General features: G+C 39.5%; 1 protein-coding gene across 1 annotated transcript in view; it reads right to left on the reverse strand.

Moving 5' to 3' along the window:
* Positions 1 to 10,622: 10,622 nt before the first annotated feature.
* Positions 10,623 to 25,421, reverse strand: part of elfn1a (extracellular leucine-rich repeat and fibronectin type III domain containing 1a) — a 99,387-nt gene continuing 84,588 nt past the window's right edge. Inside the window, exon 3 of the mRNA XM_050070202.1 lies at positions 10,623 to 13,477. Coding sequence (XP_049926159.1) covers positions 10,734 to 13,103 — 2,370 coding nt within the window. The 5' untranslated portion in view covers positions 13,104 to 13,477 and the 3' untranslated portion in view covers positions 10,623 to 10,733. The remainder of the gene's footprint in view (positions 13,478 to 25,421) is intronic.

Below are 25,421 nucleotides of genomic sequence, written 5' to 3' on the forward strand. Positions count from 1 at the left end.
AAGTGCGAAAGGGGGGGAGAGAGAGAGGGGATGACATGCAGCAAAGGGCCACAGGCTGGACTTGAACCCGGGCCGCCGCGGCAACAGCCCTGCACATGGGGCGCCTGTTTCATCCACCAGGCCACTGACGCCCCAGGATGAATTTGAAGCTTAAAGATATTTTTGCTGACTTTGCTCCAAAGCAGACTATACACTGTACTCACTCAGAATTATGTCCATCAAATTAGATTTTGCTGTCCATTAGGAACTTTCAACTGTCCATTCCTTTTTTTAAATACAGAGTTTGAGAGTTTGAATGGGATTTGGTGGGATGTTCAGCTAATGCGTGCTAACTATGCTGAGGACGGATCAGAAAAGTGCAACTACATTTTTTGCCGATACTAAATATCAAACCAGTGCCAGAGACTATATCGTATTAAGTTGCTGTGAGTTGTAAATTCACCACTTCTAAGCAGGAGGCAGGAGATAATGTTATCTCAGCCTGACGGGGCAGAGCCTCTCTTCCTTTGGTCAGCTGCCCCTCGACTAACGGGTCACCGACTTATGATTTGAGTTTTGGACTTTCAGGGGCAGCCCTAATACTTACTGCTAATTAAAAAATGTTGGCATGCCCGCACGCCAAACTAATTTTTATGTTGGCATTCGGTTGGGCACAGCCTCACAGAGCTGCTCATCTTGCCTTGTGAAAGTGGAGAGTGTGGTTGTGTACCATAAGTCAGCAGTAAATTGAGATTGGATTATCACTGACTGAGTTGTACTAGGGTAACTTTTGCACCTATAAAATGTGATGTGTGATAGTTAACATAAAGAAATGCACATGCCATCAACAATACTTTTTGTTCGATTATCCGCACTGTACATGTACAGAGCCTGTGTTTTTATTATTTTCCAATCAGTCTTCAGTTTCAAAAAACTGACTTGACACTTTAAACTTGATTAAGATAGGAAAATCCACCTCAGTAAAAAGTACTTTTGCAGTTTGTCCAACTTCATTGATAATACTAGCTGAATCTTAAACCACAAATAACAGTCAACATTGAAATTTCTAAGTTTTGTACAGCTGTAAAACGTTCCCTTCCTCGAGGTCGATCCAGCTCTGCTTCTGCCATGCAAAGATTAAGTGAGGAGTTACGAGTTGAGTCTGTGTGTAATTTCTGCCTTAATGCTAACCTCTGTTGTTCAGTGATGTGAGTAACAACAAATCAAAGTTGACGCCTTCCACAGTTTCTCCCGTTCATTTCCCTCCAGGCAAGCCAAACAAGCAAATTGCAATAGAAAGGCAGCAAAAGCAGCACTGTAAACACGCCATCGATGGCTGAGGTGAGTCAAGCAAAGTAAAGCAATATGGTTATTGCTTTGTTGTATAAGTTCATTGCATTGTTAGAAACGATAGACTTTTTTTAGCTGCAGGTAACAAACTGTTGTTGTTTATCAAGAGAATTAGAATCTGCAGTAGTTAGCTGAGGACAGAAAATGTTTGATCTGGTCACAGCAATATTATGTGTCTGCCCAATTGACATCTCTACTCTGTATGTTATTTATGCTCTGCAAGGTGACCTTGGGTGTTTTGAAAGGCGCCTTTTGAATAAAATGTGTTATTATTTATTATTATTAATGTATGAGAGCTAAATAAGACACTGGACAAACAACATAAAAAATCAGCCTTGACCCGCTCCTGTGATTTTGGATGCAGCCTGGATGTGTACCTTGGCCTGTTTACTTGCCTTTACTAATCAGCAACCTCTGCGGATATTTACTACTCATACTATGCTTCCAGAAAGCACAAACAGGCAGAGTAAACACATAGAATCTTTAATACCATGATTTTGACTCTGTGAACTGGCCTGAACTTTTGCTTTTAGTCAAAGGTGGGAGTAAGGACATTAGAAAAGAGGCTTTCAAAAGAAGCCTCTTACCTTCTATCATAGTTGCAACTGTGAATTCATGACAATGGCAGAGCTCCTGCAACATGCTGCTACATTGTGTCATGGTCTATTGAGGCCACTCTGACTGGAGAAAAGGGTATTTGTGCTCCCTTTCTCCCCGTGTGATGGGTGAAAAATGGCGAGGGCAGACACTTTGATTTCAGACGATGATATTCACACCTTACATTTTCTGTTAATGTTTTCAGTACCTGAGAATGATATACTGTCAAAGGTGGTATCGCAGGAAATATCACCACCAAACTGCAACATGTCTGTTGAGCCCGTTATCTGCTGGAACAAGAAAAATACATATCCTAACCCAAACATCATGGCCTCAGAATATACGAGGTAGTATTGTAAGAGTAAGCTTTTTTAATCCAGTTGTTCAGTACAGTCATTATTACCCTAATCCCATGAAAACATGTGATTAGGTGTGGACATGAAAACATGTCTACTGGTTGAAGAGTTTATATCAAAATGTGACTGGCAGGTGTAACAAACTATGTTGGTGCACCATTACCAGCTTGCCTGACCTGTATTAAAACTCATCTTTCCAGGCCCATTACAGCACATGTGATGTCATGATGAGACACAAAATCACAAATGGGTGGTGGTGAAAAAAAATCCACTTGCAGAAGGTCAAAGTCACATTTGTGGGGTTTAATTACTAAAGAACAAGTCAAGGTTCATTCTTAAGTCAAAGGTTCGATCCATAGTGCAGATGATTTGATTAGATTGCGGAGCACTTTGCTGCATAAATTTGTACATTAACGGGGGGAAATGGCAGGATAGGTCTGAACGTGTTTTGCTCAACTGTGTCAAAATGCAGTTTTCTCCTAAAAATAATGAAGGTGTTTGATTAATTATAATGGAATAAAAAGTACTGCAGTATTACTGACTTTAATTAACCCGTTCAGAATCCAATTATGTTCCAAACACAAAAAAATATTGTAATGGTTGATTTCTACTCTAAGTGCACTGATGAATAATTATCAGAAAAAAAGATTAGGATACTTAATTATATATATTTTTTTCCATTCCAGTGGACTAAGAATCTCAACGCAGAAATTACAGTATAGGAAAAATGGCAATAAATGATCTTAACAGACCTTTTTCTCAACAAAAAACATGAGATTATTTGTTTTCCATGAATGGTTAACTCGTGTCCCTGAACAAAGCAATGTTTAAAACTCATTGCATGTATGTTTTACACTGTATTCATCATCACGACTCAAAGTATCCTTAATTTCTGAACTATCTTCAGAAAACAGTACATTGAAAACCTCCTGAGATGAATATTCTGTAGACATAATCAGTAAAATGCATTATGGCAACTGATTTCATTATTAGAAAATCAAATTAGAGCAGTATTTCCCCTTTTCATTTTCCAGTGACATTTAGGTCCATTGTCTATTCCAGTGGACGGACATTTTTGAAAAATTCATGAGTAAAGGCTTTAATTCTTTCATATGATTTTTTCACCTGTATAAATAATAGGACATCTCATGTTTACTTTAAACACATATGATGTACTTGACTGAAACAGGCCTGCACTTCCACCTCACCTCACTGTCACTGTCTTGTTTAAAAAGGGGGCGTGGCTCTAATGCAGTGAACTCCAGATGATGTATAACACTGTGGTTGGCTTCTAGACATCCCATCAAATAAGTCTGAACACTTGGGTGGAGTCAGATGACAGTAATCACAGATGTACACATCCTGGAAAAGTTATGTTGGAATAGACGGGGATCTGAACAAGTTATATATACGTATCTAGTGTCAGGTCATCTCACGCTTTCTGTCCACCAGATGTGACTGTGTCATGTTCTGGTTGCTCTTTGGTTCACTCATGGTGTCAGTGTCCACTGGAAACATCTAAGAAGTTGAGACTTTGCTCTTCAGCACCTACATTTGTTATGTGTTTTTTTAATATATATACATATATATATATATATATATATTTAGCAAGCAACACAAAGCATGCCTGCATCTCCTTTAAATGTGGTAACTGATGCATATCAAGCATATCAGGGCTGGCCATAAACATTGTCTGTGACCCCAGTCATGTCCTGAACAGTTACTATGAACTACTGCTGAAGATACAGGGTCCCACATTTTAATAGGGTTAGACTGAAGCACTTGTGTGAAAAAAAACTAAATATGGAGCTTAATCTCAAATCAAATGCACGTTGAAGAGTCTTGAACGTTTTTAAATGTATGTATCTTTGTCTCCTGTCTTAAATTTTTGTCCTTTTGAAGTTGCAAACAGAGTTGCTTAGGGGCAAGAAAAATTTTAGACTTGATCTGATTTTTTGTTGTTGTTGTTGTCATCGTCTTTAGATATCTCTCATAACTAATTTTAATTGGCAATATTGCTGACGCACAGCTGTTTTTATTAGTCTGCAGTTTTCATGGTATAGTTGTTATTTACAGATTTTTATGTCTCTGTTGTCAGTTAACAGAATGAGTATGTAAATACAATAAATCTATCAACACAGTGTTGACCAACAGTCATCACCAAGCTGCTGAGCTACAACACTGTCAGACAGAACAAACAAAAAAGGCAGATACGTCTGCTTCCTCAACAGTTTAAACAGATTTCCAGCCATCCTGGCCTGGGTCCGGCCAGTCACAGCCATTTATCTGATATGGAGTGGGTTTGATATGACTGACTTGTGGAGTCTTAGTACTTATGCATAATATCTAAATTATTTCATTTCTGGCTTACACACACTGGCACCAGGGATGCTACAACAAGCATAAACCTAAGGAAAAGCACTGATGAGGCATTTTTAAAACAACCAGCATGGCTGCAGCTGGTGTGGAACTTTCTGTTGCAGTGCTATGATCAAATTCTGATGGCAAAAATGGCAGCACATGTGTACAGACATATTAGTGCTACACTACCGATGTCGTCTCTGCACGCTATAATGTGTTTACATTTGTCCATTGCCCAGTGCTACATCACATTTCGTTGCTCTGATTGATTGTAGGTCTATCCAGTTGCGTCAAGAGGCGTTTTGGTCTATGGCCGTTGATAAGATCAGAGGCAAAGGCGGGCTACAAATGCAGTGTTTTAATTGAGAAATGGAATTCACAGTACGGTTGTTCATTTACAGGTTTTTCTGTTTCTGTTGTCAGAAAACGGAATGTGTTAAAGCCAAAAATGACATCATAGCGTGTTTTGCATAAAGTGTGAAGTCTCTGCAGATATTCAGTCATCCTACCAAACCTGCGCTGTAACAGATAAATAGTCATGATTGGCCTGATTGGGGCCAGGATGGCTGGAAATCTCTTTGAATGGGATTGGGAACAGACGCTTCTGCAAAAGCAAATACAATAAAACATGAACTAGCAGATTCGTCTGGTTGCCAGGCTGATGTATTATGATCACAGAGAGCTTTCTCCTGAGGTCCCTCTCGCTTTTTTGCTTTCTTTCTTAACCTTTCTCTCACTAACTGCAAACAGAGTAAAATGACAATAAATTTAAACATCCATATACATTCTAGGGATCAATATGAACAGAAAGGAGGCATGAAGTGTAGAAATAATATAAAGGTTTGAGTTAATTTGGTAACAGCGTCTCTATTACATAGTTTCTCCACCACAGAGCACTGATAAGTGTTTTAAGCCTCCATGCTGGTGATAGCCGTAGCCGCAGGCATAATGTTTTCGAGTTGTCCGTCTGTTGTATTCTCTTAAACACAATATGTCAAGAACGCCTTGAGGGAATTTCTTCAAATTGAACTGATTCGAATTTGGTGGCCGTAGGTCAAAGGTCAAGGTCAGTGTGACCCTCCATCTGTCTCATTCTCATGAACAATATCTCAGTAATGCCTTGAGGGACTTTCTTTGAAATTTGGCACAAACATTCACTTGGACTCAGCAGTGAACTGATTTGATTTTGGCGGTCAAAGGTCAAGGTCATTGTGAGCTTGCATCTGTCTCATTCTCGGGAATGCCATATCTCAAGAACACTTTGAGGGAATTTGGTCAAATTCAATACAAATGTCCACTTGGAAAGAAGAACAAACTGATCAGAATTTGGTAGGTCAAAGGTCAAGGTTAATGTGACCTCACAAAACATGTTTTGGGCCATAACTCAAGAATTCTCATACTAATTATGACAAAACTTCACACAAATGTCTAATAGGATATGATAATGAAGTGAGGACATTTTATATCAAAAAGGTCAAAGGTCAACTTCACTTTCCAATCATAATATTCTGCATTAAACACTTTTCTGGCCATTACTCAGCATCAACAGAGCTCAAGATGTGCTCAAATAATCAATTGACGACACTAATTTTGGGTGCCCGCCTCGAAACTGTGAGCATCTGTGTTTTTACAAACATGGATGTAAACTTATGAAACTTGGCTGATGCACAGAGGCATACAACCACAGGGTGGTAATTTTAGTTTGACTTTAAAATGGTTTGCTCGTTATGTATCTTAGTAGAAATTTAAAAAACACTAATGTAAAAGATTCATATCAAGATTGTTGAAATGTTACTGTCAATTCATACATTGTTATTAATTTTTTTAAAACTAATATCAGTATCGGCCCCAAAAAAATCCAGTATTGGTGGGGCTAAAAACAGATCCAGCTCATAACTGGCAGAATGGTGAAAAGAGCAGTGAGCAAGACAGTCATGTCACAGAGTCGATGGACATTTCCACTCCGGCTGGGATGGCAGCACATTGTCATCGGCAGCTGAGACGGAGCCTGAAGGCACCGCAGCCAGATCCAGTGGTCAATGGCTGTTAGCCTTTAAGTGATTCTGGCCAGAAGTCATAATAAAGATGCTGGTGTATACTGTATGTGCACCCTTAACTTTATTTCACAGTACTTTGTCTGAAAGCAGATAACATAGTATTTAGAAATAAAATAAAAAAAAAAACACATTTTTGTGCTCTTGTTTGTTTTGATGCACTTGAACAACAACTGTTGATCTTTCTAAAGGTTTTATCAACACTCTTATTAGACACAGAAGTGCTACAATATGCAGTATAAAAAACATGTTGCTAAATAGCTAAATGAACTAGAAACCTGACAGCTCTCAGAAGATACTGAAATGCTTTTATAAAAATAACAACAAATGGAGACTTGTCAACAGTATCAACATTGAAATGAAACAAAAGGAAATTTACACTTGTACACATATCCCAAAATCTTAAGGCGGTTGAAATATTAAGTCAGACAACCAAGTTAACACTTTATAAGGTGCTTATATAACAAATTCACATCAGGCTCATGAATGCTTCATTTCACATCAATGAATAATATCAGCGTCATGACACACTTAGATGAAATGGACGCAGCATTATGACACAAAAAAAATACAAATGGGCTAAGCAATGCCTGCAGTTATACTTATATACTCAATGTCTAATGTGACAAAAAAGAGTTGATGGAAAAAAAATGTCACCAGATAAATTCACTCCTTCAGGTCAGCTCTGCTATCAGATTGCAGATTCTGATCCTCACATGAACACAAACTACAAAGAGTATATTTGCCCTACTTTTTTCATTCATGGATATTGAAGCATTTGTTGTTTATTTACATGCAAAGGACTGCACCTTTTTTTAATGTGCAAAACATGCCATGTGACCAAAACTGGCTTTATTTGGGAAAATGCAGCAAGAAATAAAATTAAAAAGAATGATTTGCTCAATTCTGGAATTATTTTAGCTCTAAAAAGTGGATTATCATCTTTCATCTGTAGATACTGGATGTGTTTTATTTAAAGCACCACAGCACCACGGACAAAGTCATATTAGGGTAGCAGCTTTATGCAACATAATAAAGTACTAATTGGTTTTATATGAATTTATTAATCAAGGATGATAATAAGAGTGTCTCTGTCCACCTGTTTTTTAAATGCACTTCAGTTTGGACAGTATAAAACCTGAGGGGAAATGTTCTTTTAATTATGTCATCTAGTTGCACCCTCTGCTCTTATGCAACAGTTTAATGCAGGGGTGTCAAATTCATTTTAGTTCATGGGCCACGTACTGTACAGCCCAATTTGATCTCTAGTGGGTTGGACCAGTAAACCCGTTGCATAATAATCTATAAATAACAACACCTCCAAATTGTTCGATTTCTTTTAGTGTAAAGAAGTACAAGTACATTCTGATGATGTTTCCATTTCAACAATGTGTCTCAGTTTTTCCACATTCAGTCAGTCTACTAATCACTGTCATTACATGTGCACTTTTCCATGCAGTTCCATTCCTATATAGTAATGTAACCATGTCAAACTAAAGTGGTAGCTATTAAGGGAGGGGGTTAGGTTATCTCTTGCCTTACAAACCATTTACAAATCAAGAACATTTTGTATCAAAGCCGCTGATTGACACTGTTTTGCACAGTGTTTATTATCTTTAAATATGACCACAGTCAGTAGCCTATTTATTATTTTTTTCAAAGAACAGTATTCTGCTAGTTGTAGTATTATCTGGACAGTTTTAAATGATTAATGGTACATGGACTGCACTTATACCTTGTACAGCACTTTTCTAGTCTTTCGACCGCCGAAAGCACTTTTACACTACATGTCACATTCACCCATTCACACATACTCACACACCGATGGAACAGCCATTGGGAGCAATTTGGGGTTCAGTATCTTGCCCAAGGATACTTCGACATGAGAACTGGAGGAGCCAGGGACTGAACCGCTAATCTTCTGTTTAGTGGACGGCCCGCTCGACCCCTGAGCCACAGTCGCCCCTTTTATGCTCCATCTGCCAGAGTTTGCCTGCTTGCTGTATGTTAGAAAGTGGTGTTAGACTTCACAAGTGCATCAATATTAGATATGCAAAGTCATCCAGAGGTCTGGATTGGATCCTTTAGTGTGCTGCATGTTTGACACCCCTGGTTTAATGGCTCTTGTCTGGAGATTTAGTACCACCAACTGTTAGTGTGATCTAATATTGGCTCATCAGTCGTGGATGAATACATGGGCTAAATGGCATTTTCTTTTGAAGATTTTTCTGGTAATTAGGTTAATTTTTGCTAAATTTGGATGGAAATTTGACAAATGAGAGCACGAAAGTAAAAAAGAAAACCTGCTGCTGCTTGGGAAAATAGTTAATTTTGTTAACTGCAATTAAGAATTTACAATTCAGGATATATGATTTTTTTTATACCTCTGCAACCCCAGAAATGTATGACTCAACTGTTTAACCTACTGTTCTCTAATTTTGACATTAGGACTTACAGTATTACGAGTCTTAAATGAGTGGGAGTGTTGAAATACAAATTTATTGCTCATTCATGAATATGCAATGAATCATCATGAGCCCATTTGGAATAAGTTATATAAACGTCTTACAAAGAAAAAAGCGTTAATATTTACTCAAAAAATTTCATGATATACAAATTCACAGCCAGTAAGTCAGAGGATTCAGTTTCACATTCTCAAATTTTACTCTAGCACGTTGATATTCGTCTGGTACGTAGCTTTCATAATATACAAAAAGATTTAACAGCCTAGCAGTTAAAAATCAAATGAAACCTCTCAGCAAGCAACAAGGCCCATCTGAACAACAAACTACTTTCCTGCTTTATCGGATCAGACATTATGCAATATAATACACTGGAAGAAATATTAGCAAAGGAAAAAACACAGTCGTTAATAGCATTAAATAAATATTTCCTCACATAAAAGCTGCCATAGACAGATCAGAATATGTATCTGTTACATTCATCCATCGGGCTCTCCTGCAGGGAAGAACAGCTGTCTGTACCTAAACAACAGGTGGCAAAGTACAGCTGCCTTCCCTTTTGAATGTTAGTGATTAATAGTAGGCTTTCAATACCATATCCTGCATGTGGATATTATTATTTCCCAATGTTTTCACTTAGTAACCGATACAATAAAAAAAGGAAAGAGAGTCAACATGGACCTACTGCTGTATGTTTGTACGATTCCCAGACCGTGCAGAAATATTGTAAACATTTCAGCTTTTTCTACTTTGGTACTAAAGATACAAATGATGGTTCATGAAACTGATGATTGAGACTTTCATTACAGCATGTAATATACTGCATCTTGCCTGCATGAAGTCTATCAGATTTCATCCAGTGAGTACTGCGTTGTGTGATTAAGGGGACATTAAAATGAAGTTGTCTGTATCTTTTAAATGCATGTAAAAGCTTTAAAAAAAGAAAGAAAATATTTTATTTTATTTTTTTTAAAAAAGCAGGCGGTGACGGTTAAAATGACAAAGTGGCTGTTTTTCAGCAACAAGTTATTCTAAATGAACAGCGCTCCATTTGATAAACCTGATTCATCCACTAATACTTATCCATTTACACAGCAAACATTGCAAATATAGATACCCATATCTGTACATAGTTTCGTTGAATTAAATATATGCAGGGAGGGAGAAAAACAAAAGTTCTTTTTGAATGAAGGGTCCAGATAGTTCCTCAAAAAAATATTGAGGCTTCGGTAGACATATCTTCATATAATAGTTTCATATTACACAACAGCAAATCCACTGTCACAGGACTTGGCCATGCGATACCCAAAAACCTATAATCCATTGTAACATATATATTATTAATTTGCAATATATTTTCTCTTTAATAGATAAAAGTTTTCCCGATGAATGCTTTACATAATATGACAAATTTAAAGACTCTTTACCCCATTTTCCTCACAGTCAAAAGAGAATGTGATACACGTGAGTGAGTAGTTGATTATAATATGGAAGTATCCATTGATTCAATTGTCAGATGAGGTTCTTGTGTCATTTCTGCAATGTGTGGTCCATTTTAAAAACACCTAGAGAGGTTATGATTTCTGTTGGGATGATACACCTTTCCAGTAGTCTAAAATATCATGCAGGTCCTCATCCTTTGCAAACTGGACTTTCTTACGCAGTGCATGGCCCGCAGCCATGTACTCCTCATCTTTGTGCCGCTTCCGATGGAGCTTGAATCGCTCCCAGATGCTGTGTGAAGGTTTGCAGTAGTATTCAGGACTGGAGGAGTAGCTTAGATTATGATACTGAGATGACAGCTGGGAATACGCTAAGTCTCTGGAGCGGGAGTGAGTGAGAGGCTCCAGCATGGAGGACTTGTGGCTTTCAGGTCCTTCAAGCTCCTCTATCTGGGCGTCGGGATATGAGTGCCTGTGGTCACTGTACTGACGGATCTTCTCTGCCTCAGCCCTCAGGATGGCGGCAGCAGGTGTTACAGTGAGGATGGTCTCTCCTGTTGGGGAGGTTTTCTCTATGTACTTAGATTCAGAGCGATAAGGCCTGGGGCTTCGCATGGGCCCTCCAGTGGCAGTGCTGGGCCTCTTTGGCGAGGCATCAGAGGACCGATGCCTCTGCAGAGAGTGGTGATAGCTGTCCTTATACACTGGGGACAGAAGGCCAGATTTACTCTGTGGGTGTTCTGATATTAGTACGAGCTGGGGCTCTGCAGTGGACACTGCTCCAGATTTCCCTTGAAAAGAGGTGGATTCTGACTTAAGAGCATCTATGCAGTTGTTAATTATCTGATTGACTTTATCTACCTCTTTTGCAATGGTGGAAATCTCTGCCACTGACCCCTGGCTATTCCCAGCCATTCCCATATCACACTCCCTGCGTTCATGGTGATCCACGCTTCGCACCTCCATGTAATTTCCTTTCATCATTTTAGGAGTATCACTTATCTCTTGAAATTTGTACTGCTCCATTTCAGCTGCAGATGGTAAATATGGCATACGTGCCATGCTCTCCCCGGCCAACAGCTGCTTCTGTGACATTCGAGATATAGTCCCTCCCTCCAGTTCTTGCCCATATTTGAGTTCTATTATATTTTTCTTCAGGCTGCCTGCTTTTTTGTGCTTCTCATCTTGCTGTCGCTTTCTTCGCAAGCAATAGTAGACCACACCCAGGAAAATGACCATGCTAAAGAGGCAGCCCAAAATTGTCATAATGTAGTGAGTAGCAGTTGCGTTGTTTACAACTCTATCCTTTCCATTCCAAGGGCCAGTAGTGATTGTCAGACAAGTGTGGTTGTGTCTAAGAGAATTACGTATTGAAGCGACACAGTATGTGTAGTTAGTGTGGGGTTTAAGGTTTTTCAGTTCAATGTCCTCCTTTATATCTTTCAGGTTTTGAATATCTGTGAAAAAGCTGTTGTTGTACAGAACCAGGATGTACATCTTCTTGTAGGGGTAAGGTATCTGAACCGTGATGGTGGCACCTGTATTTGATACTTGCTTCAGTTTCATGAAAGGGTTTACTTCCACATCATTGTAGGTTGTACTGATGGTAATGTCTTCTGGTTCAGTGCCTGAGGGACAATCTTCCAGCCCACAGAGTGTGGAGTCGGGTGGGGGCGTCGTGGGCTCAGTGGGCATGGGAATAAATGGTGTCACGTAGTCATCCGTACACACAGTGGTGAGCATGTGGAGCGCATTTCGATATGTTGGATTGTTTGGATTCTGGCTCAGTAAACTATAACCAGAGACGCCAGGTGGGGAGTCGCAGACCATTCGCTCATTCGTCCTGTTGGGGAAAACTGAGAGCCATTTGACAAAACCGAGTAATTCACATGAGCAGTTGAAAGGGTTGGTGTACAGCTCGCAGGTGGTCAGTTTAGTCAAACTGGTAAACGTGGACCCATCTAATTGCTGGATCCGGTTCATGGAGAGGTCGATGTTCTCAATGTTGGGGCATTCCCAAAAGGCATTGGGTGTCACAGTCTCAATCAGGTTTGCCTGGAGGTAGAGGTACTGCAGCTTTCCTAAACCCCTGAGGATCCCCTCTGTCAGGTTCCGCAACTTGTTGAAGCCCATCTGAAGGACTTGTAAGTTAAACTGAGCAGAAAAGGCCCCATCCTCTATGTAGGAGATTTCATTCTTTGTCAGGTTCAGGTAGGTCAAGTTGGCAAAGCGACTAAGGGCAGAATAATGGATACTTTTGATTTTGTTTTCATTCAGACGAAGGTCCACAATGGTGCTGTTGATATGCTGTGGGATGGCCTCATAAGGTGGTTGGTTTTGGCTACAAATTGCAAGCCATACAAAGCCCTTTTCACCCTCAATTAACCAGCAGTCTCCGCTGACTCTGCCAATATGAGTCAAATATACAATGGCTACAGACCAAAACAAGGCACTCATCACCATGCCTAAGCTGCAGGCCATTGGTGCTTCTCTGAGAGTCATGTGCAGGGCCAAAAAAATGAGGAGGGTGATACCGCTGTGGTTTCAGTGCAGCTGAGATGATCCTTTTGGAAAATCAGCTGGATGTTCAACTGTTCCGGGCCAAAAACAATCCTTTTATTTGTCTCCTCCTCATTGATGGATGGTATTGTCCCCATGTACCAATCAAAAAATAGTTGAGAATCTGCCCTTACACTGAGTTTCTTTCATTGAGGTTTGCCTGCAATGAACTTGTGGTGAAGCTTAAAAGAGATTTCACCGCCTCAGGTTGGCTTGTGCTTTTCTCCTTAGAGGTTACCATCATTGAATGGTCTCATCTTATTGTTCCTGCCACTGTCTTCCTTTCTGTGTCGCTCTCATGTGCACGGAGGAATAACCTGCAAAAGACAAGAACACATAGTTGACATTAATTACATTTTATCAGGATAAGAAGTACAGTGCAGTTTAAAAGCTTGGGATCGCCTACGACAAAAGCTTCATTCAGTACAGTCAGATGTCTGAGAGGACAACTCTATATCTCTGAATGGTCTTTCATGCATTTAGATTGTAGAAAGTACTCTTTACGAATAGATGTTATTTTGTATGAAGGGTTTGTTTTGTACATGGAGAACAAAACGCTGTATGATCCAACCAGACTGACAATTGAAAGGGCAGACAGAGGCAAAGATACTTCTGAACAACAGTTCAGTAAGACATTGGTAAAAGAAACTGGAAGCTTGGCATCAAAATGTGTAAAGGTTTAAGTAGGATTGAGTTCCTTTTTTACTGTCAAGTGCACAATAATACTTATAAAGCCCCTTTTCCATTGCACAAAAAAAGAAAAAATACCCGCTAACAACTGGCTTTTGCATGTAATGGGAAAGGCTACAAAAGGCATTCACTCCTGGGACAGATGACTCTGCAGTAATTGTAGAAAGTTATCCAGCTCCAATGGGCTCCGATTGGCAGTGATGGAAATACAACTCTCAGGTGAACGCGCTTATTTGATACAATGGCATGCTGCCACCTAATTCTGTCTACCCAAGCAGCGCTCAAACATTGTTCAAAATTAGTCTGCACAGAGTTTGAACCACCGAACCATTTTCACTAGTCTCTATGCACTTTCTTATATTTACGAAACCTGTTTTCCAGTGTGTCCATGATGTTGAACGTGACATACCAAAAAGAAATAGAAAGGCAGATTGTCTACTGCTGCCTCATGTATACTGTTCTGATCTACTGGCAATGGGAAATCAGTCTATAACTCGTTTAAGTGGGTTTTTCATGTTTAAATAAAATCTGCATATACCCACTAATTTTGGTGGAATAAGGGAATTAACAGGTGTGCTGCTTTAGCAAAGCGATTCTCAACACTTAACAATAGAAACAGAAGGTTGGTGTAGCACTGTTGGAACTGGATCAGGGAATATCGCCTGAACATACTTTGGACTGACACTTCACAGTTTAAACCTGTTCAGTCTAACCACTAAGTACACTGCAGAGAGCTCAAAGAATAATGGCTTCCCAAAACATTCAGAACCCAATTGCATCAAAGTGGTTCAATAATGATTTAGGATCACTTACAGTTTTCTGGGGTGGAAAAAAAATTAAAGTTTAAGCTCCAACAGTATTTTCCTCTGTCATGCCTCACTGTTGGGACTTTGACTGAATTTAAGTTTTAATCATTAAATTCATCTTATTTTGGGGCCAAAACTATTTCAGATGTAATCACAGCATTTATTGTCTGAATTATACAGCTTTTTAAACCCTGTTAAAATAGCTATCATTGGGGCGTCGGTGGCTTGGTGGTAGAGCAGGCGCCCCATGTATAAGGCTGTTGCCGCAGCGGCCCGGGTTCGACTCCAGCCTGTGGCCCTTTGCTGCATGTCACTCCCTCTCTCTCTCCCCCTTTCACACTTGTCTGTCCTATCAATTAAAGGCTTGAAAATGCCCAAAAAATATCTTAAAAAAAAAAAAAAAATTAGCTATCATCAAAGGGAAGAGGAAAAACATAAATATAACAGGTGATTCCAAACTTTTGAACGACCGTGTATATCGCTTTTGTTGGTATTGAAATGTTGCATTCAAAGCCTGAGATTCATGTTTACCGCTTGCCCTCCTTGTTCATTCCCCACCAATTATTTTGTACACAATTTAAGAGGTGTTTGCAGTCCCTGTGGCAGACTGCAATTTCAGGAAACTGTTGGCCAATTACCACTTGACAGGTTGGGGAAAGCAGGGTCCCTGTTTTCACACCATTAACCTGAGGACTGTCAGACACAACTGAGGCAGGCCAATGTTAAGAAGCTGCATTAAATCAATTATAAAACACTACATGAAATGACACTTTGGATCAATGTATTAAAGATTTTCCTCCAAAAACCTTCATGTGTAAATTAAAATTCTTTTGAGCAGTGATTCTGCAAGAGAAAGGAGGGGAAATTGAGCACAAGGTGTGATTACTGGATCATCCTAAATTAAATTAAGATCTTTTGCGAAAGGGAGGCAAGCCATGGTTGTAAAAATGGGAGCAACAGCGCTTGCTCTCTAATCTGCAGAGGCCACTGCAGAAACAAATCCCCCAAATTGTATTTTCTTTCTTCTTTTTCTTTGGCTTCTCATTAATCTTGCTTCTCGAAAACAAAATACAGCATATGACATCCTTATAAAAACTTTGTTTGCTTTCCAATACTCCATCTGTTTTTGCTGTTTGGGCAGTTTCATTCAATAATACCAGTTTATCCACTCAGTAGTATAGTCTGCAGTAACAGGTAAACTGTTTGGCTAGGCAGAAAACCTTTTTTTCTCTAAATATTATATCTAAAGCAATTTTATGTAATTTCTGCTGAATAGCAGCCACTGTGGCCACCAGTGACAATTACATAATGGTAAATAGTCACTTGTTATGCATATTCATGTTTCCACAAGAGGCTACATTCCTGTTGCATTCCATCTTTTCATTCAGCTACAGATTTATATCACTCTACTTCATAATTATCTGTTATATTTTATCATTTATTTAAAATTGCACTACTTTCAACTTCAACTTACACTTTATTTTTGTCCTCGGAGGGCAATTGGTTGTACAGCAAGTAAAAACACATAAAGAGGCATGAGTGAACACAGAAGAATGCAAAACATACAAAACAATCAGGTGATCTTAAACAACAGTGGACACGAAGCCCCCACTTTCTGTGCACACAAGAAGACACAATGGGCTCGACTATTGTGAACCAGGCGGCGCAGCCAGATTGTAGTCAGGTGCACTCTGCCAATTGGGTTGGGTGCACGCCTGTGGTCAGGGTCCCTTGGCGCACCTGTTGCACATTTGGACGCAGGGTTGGATCAGAAAGAAGGCATCATTATAGGTGGGTGCATTAAAAGCTGTGACAATCATGGCTTGTTACATTCACTGCTTTCTCCCCTTTTAATCACTGAGCTCTCCCCATCATGAGGCACTCATTTGACAGTTTGGGAACCCTGCACAGAGTTTTCCTCAGAGGAAACTTAACATAATGTGGGATGTGGATTGGAATTTGTTTTAAGACTTTAGTTTGAAACCCATACAATCTCTATCACATCATTTTGCCCATCATAGCCTCCCATTTACCTGTATTAAAACTAAAAATATGGAGCTCCGGGTGACATTTTGGCCAGTCTCATTTAAAAAAAGATGACACACAGCCATTACGCCGCTTAAATGGTGTTTTGGATGGATTCACCCGGGTGAAAGACTGACAGGAAAAGACAGTTCTGAGTTATATGCAGAGTGAGAAGTTTTTTGTGTAGGTGTGTGAACTGTTTTAAATGCATCCTGTCTCCAACATGCCCGTTGATATGCAGAAGAAACTGTGGAGAATTATTAGTCAAAATAACGTGTTTAAGGCACACATTAAGCATGAGGGGTCCGTGGTTATTTTTCAACAGTCTGATGCTGGTTGCAAAAAATATAACCAAGGGATCTGCTTTGCGTAATAGTGATTTGACAGTATTGGTAGCACTAAGGCACACCAGACAACAGGAGTGTTGATATTTACATGTTTGAAGAACCCTTCCCAGCACCTGCAAGCTATTATAGCGATAATTACCAAAAAAAGCCCCAACTCAGTCAGAGCATGCAATCTCTGACGTGATGTCAGCAGATGTCACCTACATTTTTGCCCCTCCCGCAATATTAAACCCAAGCTGGCACCTGTGACGACTGCTCTTGTAATTGTTGTATAGTTGACAATAAATGACTTTGAACTTTGCTGTTAAAATGGATTGAAACAACAGAAACAACAGGAAGTTAAAAAAGAGGCAAACCGGTTGCACAGTTGCACAAGAATATTTATTAAACGTTTGCTAACATTAGCCACTGTAAACTCCTTGTCATACCAGACCAAGTAAGGCCGTAGCAGTAAAATTCCAGACTGTATTAAACTTAACGGGTGTGTTTTATTGCTTAAGCGTTCAACTTTAAATTTGTGAAAGAATTGATGTGCTATTTCATCTTTCAGAAGTTACATAGCGCTGCTTTATTTCAGCAGAAGTTGTTAAAGGGTCAACATTACGGTGACCAGACGTCCCCGATTTCTGGAGACGGCCCGCGATTTGGGTGACCTGTCCCTGGTAAAAGCTGTCCCCGAAAATGTCCCCGATTTTGACACTGAATGGGGGAAAAATGCGCGCAGACTCAAACACCAGTTATTACGGTAGTCAGTAAACGCATCACCAGAGAAGACATCGTATGACTTACAGACGTTATCAGGAAGCACGACCAGACGCAGCAGCATCAACAACAACAATCTAGAGGTGGCAAAAAGAAGAGAAGAGGAGACCAGCGGCCGTGTTAAATGGTATGTTGTGTACTGTATGAACTTATTTATTTTGTGTGAGCTGGCAGTAGACTTGACTGTGTGTGTGTGTGTGTGAAGTGAGGTAAAGTAAGTATGATTGTAACATGCAGTGCATAACATGCAGGAGAAGAGATAGAAGGAGAAACTGGCTGAATGTAGACTGTCCCCCTGATGAGTGACTTTTGTGAGTGCACTTTATAAAAGTAAGCTATTCTTTGATTTTAATAAAGTAGCATTTTGTTGATGTTGTTTAGCCTTACTGATGCTGTTGCATTGCATGGGTGATACAGTTATTTTTATTGTATGAAAAAATCATATCTGCAGTAGAAAGTTGCACTTCGGAAATTTGGTTTGGTACATAGTGATACATGGTCTGAAAGGTTTAGGAACCTCTGATGTAGCACATTTCAAACAGAGGCAATCACATAGAGCAGATAAAAAAGAGCACAATGACTAAATTATATAAGTATATTACCAAAACTGATGTTATTTCTGTAAGAAACTATTCACTTACTATTGGCTCTGTTCTTGCAGTTTTTCTCATGTTCTCCTCTGCTCTTTTTCTACCCAAGCTCCTGAGGCGGAGGCTACGTAGGTGGATGAATGAGGGGATCACGGTGATGTCACCCATTTTTTTGATTGCCACCTTTTGTGTCATAAATATCAGTTCATTATTCAGGTATGAGTAGAAACCTTTGACCAAAAAAAAAAGATTAAGATATTTTTGTCTTCCTCAGTGGATGTATGGTTGGTGATGTCACTCATTTGTTTGATTGCAACCTTTTGTGTAATAAAAGCTGGTCAAAATACATGAAAAAGTACTTGTCCCCGTTTTTTATTTCATGATGATAATATTTAATGATTTTTCACCGCCGCACTGAAACGATTTTCATTTCAGAAATCTGGTCACCTTAGTCAACATACTGCTACCGACATGGACATGAAACAAAATATTTCGTGCTGCCTGCTGCTCAAGTACGCAGCAGTGCTTGAAAGACTGCACTTACCATTAATAATGTCTTTTGAGGAAATTTGTTGGATCAGTTTTAAAAATGCGGCAAGGGGATGTTTATACTAAATTGCGGTGTGAACTATGTTTGTGCAGGAAAGTAGTATCTGAACTTCAATGATTGTTAGAGGAAGGATTTTATCCACAGAAGAGTTAAAGATGTACTGTCATCACAGTGGAGTCTTCAAATCAAATTGGATATTTCTCTATTATAGTTAGAATACAATTAAGTAGACCATCCTTCCTAAAGGAGAGATTTTTTTCAATTATTTCCTGCACTGTTTAATGTCATCTCCACCATATTTACATTAGTTACATATATTAGTATTTACAGTGATCTTGTAATAACCATTCATTTGTAATTAATGAGATTATAAATCCTAATGTGCTTGAAATGAGCGCATCAACCCAGAGATATCAATTTGTGAATTTTTCTCTTTTAGTTCACCAGCTCTGCCTCTGACACAGTCAGAGTGGGTTGCCTTGTGGGGGGGACACAGGGGGTGAGGAGGTGCTATTGTGTGTTAGCGGACATGGCTCCTCACAACAGGGATAATCACTGTTAGAATAGAATAAATGTGACAGTTTGTGGCAGAGAGAATATACTTCAAGTTGAAAACCCCACCTGCAATCATGGACCTAAAGGCCACTCCTGCTGTCATATGACCTTTTTCTGAGTTTAGTTTATCCCATTACAATCACGAGTGTTGTGGTTTTTCTCATCATACGTTGGGTTACGACACTGGAACATAATCACTAATTTGTCAGCAGTCCAGGGGCCAGTGCCTCAAGGTGCTGCGTCCAGTCTGAATTTATAAGATTTCTATAGGAATACGAGTTGGGACTTTCCCCTGTCCACCTAATTAGGGTTCAATCCCAGGATCCTCTTGCATTGGGGAGACACTGCTAACCACTGAGCCACAGTACCATCCAATAGGAAATCCGCACTTTATGTTCCCAAACAAACTGTAACACATTGACAAAAACCTACAGAATGGCATGCTACGTGTTAAATCAGAATTACACTTTAACAGAAGAATAATAGCTCTAACAGAATGATTCTGCATCATGCTATTGGGGGGGAAAGGCATTCAAGCTCTCAATCTTCTCCAACAGTAAACACTGTGCTGTGTGCTGATAAAGTGATACATTGGAGCACTGATAGTTTAATCTGAAGCTTTGCATATTACACATAGATTTGAGTTGGCCCAGAGGGTGAGGTTATATGTGAATCTATAGCTTAGCTTATTTGTGATTTATATTCCACACATTTACTGTAATTGGGGAAGCTGGTATGTCTTCATTGCCAATTCACTATCGCCGCCTTCCAATTCCCACTCTATACCAAATGTGGGAAACAAATGCGCAGCACAGCAAGCTGTTTTGCGATGTGCTGTATGTATGTAAACTCTGATGGTTTGTTTAGTGGCTGTTAGCATGAAGATTTTCTTGGCAATATGTGAGGGATGTATGTTCCACAACTGATGGCAGACCCTGTTACTGAATGTCAGTCCTGTGCAACTACAGCGAACTGCAAGGTGTGTCCATTAGGGCTGCAAAGGGTTGGTAAATAGATATATATATTAAAAAAATAAATAAATAAAATCAAGGGAAATTAAAAGGATACTTTGCAGAATTTCAACCAGTTTTGCATTATAAGAATGGGTAATATTTTAGTGCATTGTTTAACTGTAATATGAGAATTTGTGACCAGGAAGTGGGTGGCAGACTTTCCTGTACTGTAAAAACAGAGACTTAAAAAAAATGAGATCCCAGGTACAATTAAGAAGTGCTGAGTTTTACATGGACCAAGATTCTGTTACTGCAGTGCTTATTTCTGGCATAAAAATGTTTTCAGAAACATATTTTAGCTCACTGTTAAACTGCAATTCGAGAGTGTTTGTTACCAGCTGGCTGCCATATTGATTCCTTTGTTAAAATCATAGGTGTGTAAAGAGAACTGGATACAGTTTTTGAGGCGGGGGCCCCATTTATTCCTGTCTGAGTTGCTCAGTAGCACATGAACCCATAAACATTCAACTGCCAAGTATAAAATTAGAATTTTATAATTAAAATTATAAAAAAGACTTGTGTTTTGCACTTTGCTAACTTGAACTGGGTTTAAATGATTTAATGGTGCAGCGCTTTCTCGACTTTCCAAATGTTTTAAACTGAGCAAGTTATGAGTAAAATGAGTCATTCAAGGTGGTTGTGATGCTTGAAAAAATGTATTCACTTATTTACAGATGTCTCTTTCACAATGTAAGTTCTTGGAAAATGTCTCTTTAGGCCTAGCGGCATCACATAACGGACTCAGAAGTTGTAAGTCCACTGTAAGGCCACTATAAATATTGGATTTAAAGCCCAGCACACTCCCTGGGGGCCTAGTCAAAATGGACAAGCTCACATTACATCACCTACCAGCAGTCTGGTGCGATGCAGCACATTCTGGTAGTCGTAGGTTTTCTACCTCTTGAGTGAAAGGTCATGCCCAATGCACAATGTGAACTTATTTGGGAGGAAAAGCACATTTAGAAATAAAAATTACTGGGTGTTTTGGCACGATTTGGTTAGAAATATGTCAGTCTAATTGAATTATTACCGTGCACTGCATTCAGTAGCGCACTGTTTCATCACATATACTGATTATGTGCCAGCATCCCATTAAATAGGAATTCAGCCAAATTACAACCCTCTGCACACAGGGAGCATTCTCCCTTCACGTTTAAGCTACTCCACTGCCAAAACTCCTGCACTGTCTGAGCCAAAGGACTACATAGTTTCATGCAAGTTTTGATTATATTACTGGAGTGAATATATTATGATATTTCAGTTAACCAGCAGATAGTAGCCTAAAGGAAAATACAGTTTATAACCTTCTGCTAATTGTTGCTTGCTGGCTGTGACCATGTGGGATGTAGCTTAAGCATGCTGATTGAGGAGTTTTAATCAATCTAATTAATACAATTTCCATTAATACTTTATTGTCAAGCACTTAATTTCATTTAGTTGTTCAATTAGTTGTTTACTTTGAACCCTAAGTTTGCACACAGCTCACATTGTCAGCTTGAATTTTTTTTTCAAAGTAGTTTTCTCCTTGGTAGATAGCTAACTCCCCACGATACATTTCACATTGTATGTATTTAACAAATTCATGCTTTTATTTGGCAAATTCGTGGATTTTTTGTCTTCAAAAAGTGTTCTGTTCACGAACATAGGGCTTGGTCTTCAGAGGGTAAATCGACTGATTAATTGGCTTTTTCTTTTCTGTTAGACGGATTTATAGTAATGTCTGTATGATATGGTAGAGGGTTTGTTTCTATCTGCATATGTCATGGTAAATACAGTGTGAGCTAATCACCCCATTAACTCACCCATCACTCCCATGGTCAGTTTTCAACCTGAATATTTTCTTGGCAATTTTGCAGCCCCTGTGTGCATGCACGCTTTAAAAGTGCATGGTCTCAATGCCATTCAAAGGTACATACAAGACAGCATTTTAAGGTACAAATGAAGGGTGTTTTTGGCGCATAGACTCCGTTTTTTAAATTGCAGTTCTCCTTGGGTCACACAGTGCTAACAAATGATCTGCAATCAGGCTGAGATGATCTAGTAAAAGCATTGGTCAGCTATTCAAGTGCAGATAAAGAAGAAAATAAATGCTGTGGTGGAGGACACAGCAACAGAATGCCAAAGGCTGCCATTACGAAACCACCTTCATGACGACAAAAGAGCAGCGGCAGAGGAGCATTGAAGAAAAGAACACTCTCACAGCCCCTGAGAGAAAAGAGGTTCCAAATCAAATGTTCCATGAAATGAATATGAAAAAACACAGCTCTGCAGAATATCTGGCAAGGCAAAGGATTTCTTAAAGAAAAACGGTGACTTGTTATTATTCCCCAGTCTCTGACCTTTATCACAAATACCACATGGCAGAGAGCAAGCTCATCTGACCAGATCTCCATCCTCTCACAGCGTGGCGCTGGTACAAGATCCTTTAGCGGTTAAATGGAAGTTAAAGTTAAACCGGAGAAGTCTTGTCTCATTTACAATGCATTGGCTGTGTTTTGTTTGTCCACAGTGACTCACTCTAGTGAGCCTCCAACTGATTCACTGCCTCACCACTGAAAGCCATGCATAAATTACAGCCAGGCTAGTTTCCTGTGTTAGGGTAAACACAAATACACAAGTATGCTCACAATGATAGGTGATACCGTAGTTTTGGCATGCCGATTTTGAATTCAAACACTGTATCTTCACTCTTGCACTCGCGTCTGAATGAATTCGCAGCATATGCCAACAACAGCAACACCTGTGGCGCTAAGTTGTTAGGGGAAAAAACAAAGCAACCAACTACACTGAAATAATTTTTTTGTGCTTTGCCTTCATGCAAATTGCATTGTACTGTATATGCAGATCTTCAAATGAGCCTAGGCATCCAGCAGGGTGTGTTGCCTTATGAGAGCTTAGGTCTATTTGCCACCACAGACCCACTTTCCATAATGGTAGCAATCTGTATGGTCCAGTGCTAGCCCTGAGTGCAGCAGGCCAGAACACCCAAGGCATCAGAGCTGAGTATATTCCCCTATCAGACACAGGCAGCCATTCCACAGTCTCTTTTCCATTTAGGCTTTATGCGCTGGGTAATGAAGGCTTTTCTTTTTCTTTTCCTCTTCTGTGGATAACCTATTGAAACCCTGCTCTTGAAGAATGATTCAAACACTGCCTTGTAAATTCTGTTCCAGCTGCTCAGGGCCTGTTCATACTTCACTTATACTCAGTAAATCATCGGGGTCTTTTTTTTTTTTTCATGAAAAAAGACTAGAGAACATCACAGAGACTGTAAATGTTTAGAAACCGAGCTCTATCTTTATTACAGACATTTCTGGTTGCACGCAGCAATACTACATTTGAGCCAAGAATCGTATTTTTTTTAGAGTTGTTTACTAAAATTCACATAAGCATTTGAATGTTGATGTGGCCTTTTAAAGGAGAGGGTTGAAGCAGGTGTTGTGATAGTGACAAGTTGGATCATACTTTAAGGGGAATCTTTCAGATGCAGTGGCTCTCTGTGTCTGGTTGGAGTCTTTAAATGTGATGTAGAAGAGTCGTCCTCTCTCACACAGAGCCTCAGGAGTGCATCTCCGCCACAAGAACCCTTGCTTCAAGGCAAAGTTTGACAGGAGCTGCAGATGCCACATTGAGAAAAACGATCTTGAAACTACTTCGTCTCCCTCCCCCGTAAACAGCCGTATATTGTATGCAAACCAACCAGACTGCACCTCCACGCCCTCTCTGGCTATCTCTGCCTCTCAGTCCCCTTCTGTTTGTCAGTGTGTCCGTCCAAACAATTTCCTCGTGCATACTAAATGAATATTTTTCTGTTCTATCTCCAAGTGTCTACAAAAGCGTGATATCAAAGGATCTGATTTTTTTACAGTTTGAGTTCCTGCTTTTTCTTGTTTCCCCCCGTGCTTCCTATCTTGTTCTTTGTGACGGTGAAGGTGCCTCAATCTCCATGGACCCTCCTCATCCATACCAATGACTGCCCTTTATTTGATGTCATTGAAAATGCATGTGCTTCTTGCTGTGAAGAATGAAAAAGAAGTAAAGATTGGAAACCAGGAGTGGAGAATCAATTGAGTTTAAATGGAACTTCTTCTCTTGGGGAAGGAAAACATTGTGCTCATTGAGGTACTGAATTGCTTTGGAGGGAAGGAGAACGAGGGCACATATGCTTGAGTTATATCAGAGGATATTAAACTCATACATTAATTACTCTGAGAATATTGCCCGGAAAAGAAGTGATGGTCCAATCTTCATTGAGTACTGTTTGCTCAAAGTTCTTCTCTTTTAATGCCATCACTAATATACTTGTTGGACTTGGTGTGTGTGTTTTTCAGTAGACAGGAGCTCAGCAAATGTAGTTCTTAGATAGAATAACCTAAGTTTCGAGTGAGGAGTATTGCATGCCACCTTGATGCACTGAATCCATTTGTTTTCTAGACAAAGCCTTTCATTCCTGCATGACAACTGGAGTTACTTCCACATATAAAACAGAGCTAGAGAGCTTTCAGCACCTCCTGAGGCTGAAATAAAGTTATAAATGTAGTGCTAAAGTCCTGTATTTGGAGTTACATAATAGAGGTGATTTGAGAACATTTGACAACACTCATTTCCTAAGAACTATTTGAATGACAGGGTTTATGAGTCGGCCTAATTCCCTACAGTAGAGTGACAGCAATTGAATGAATGTTGTTGGAGGCATCGGATACAAACCAATATGGCAAATAGTTGCTTATTTAGCAGTTACAAAGCAACATTATTATTCTGGTATTCGTAATTTGGTATCAGACGTTTTCTGTTTTCTGTTTGTAGTTGGAGCAGTCGTGACCAATCATGTTTGAGCGACAGGTAAACAGGTCGTGTGGAGAGGCAGAATGCATTGGCCAAAATTCAATCTTAGAATCCATCAGCTATCATTTAACAACAATT

The sequence above is a fragment of the Epinephelus moara genome, chromosome 18 (assembly GCF_006386435.1).
Source record: "Epinephelus moara isolate mb chromosome 18, YSFRI_EMoa_1.0, whole genome shotgun sequence".
NCBI lineage: Eukaryota > Metazoa > Chordata > Actinopteri > Perciformes > Serranidae > Epinephelus > Epinephelus moara.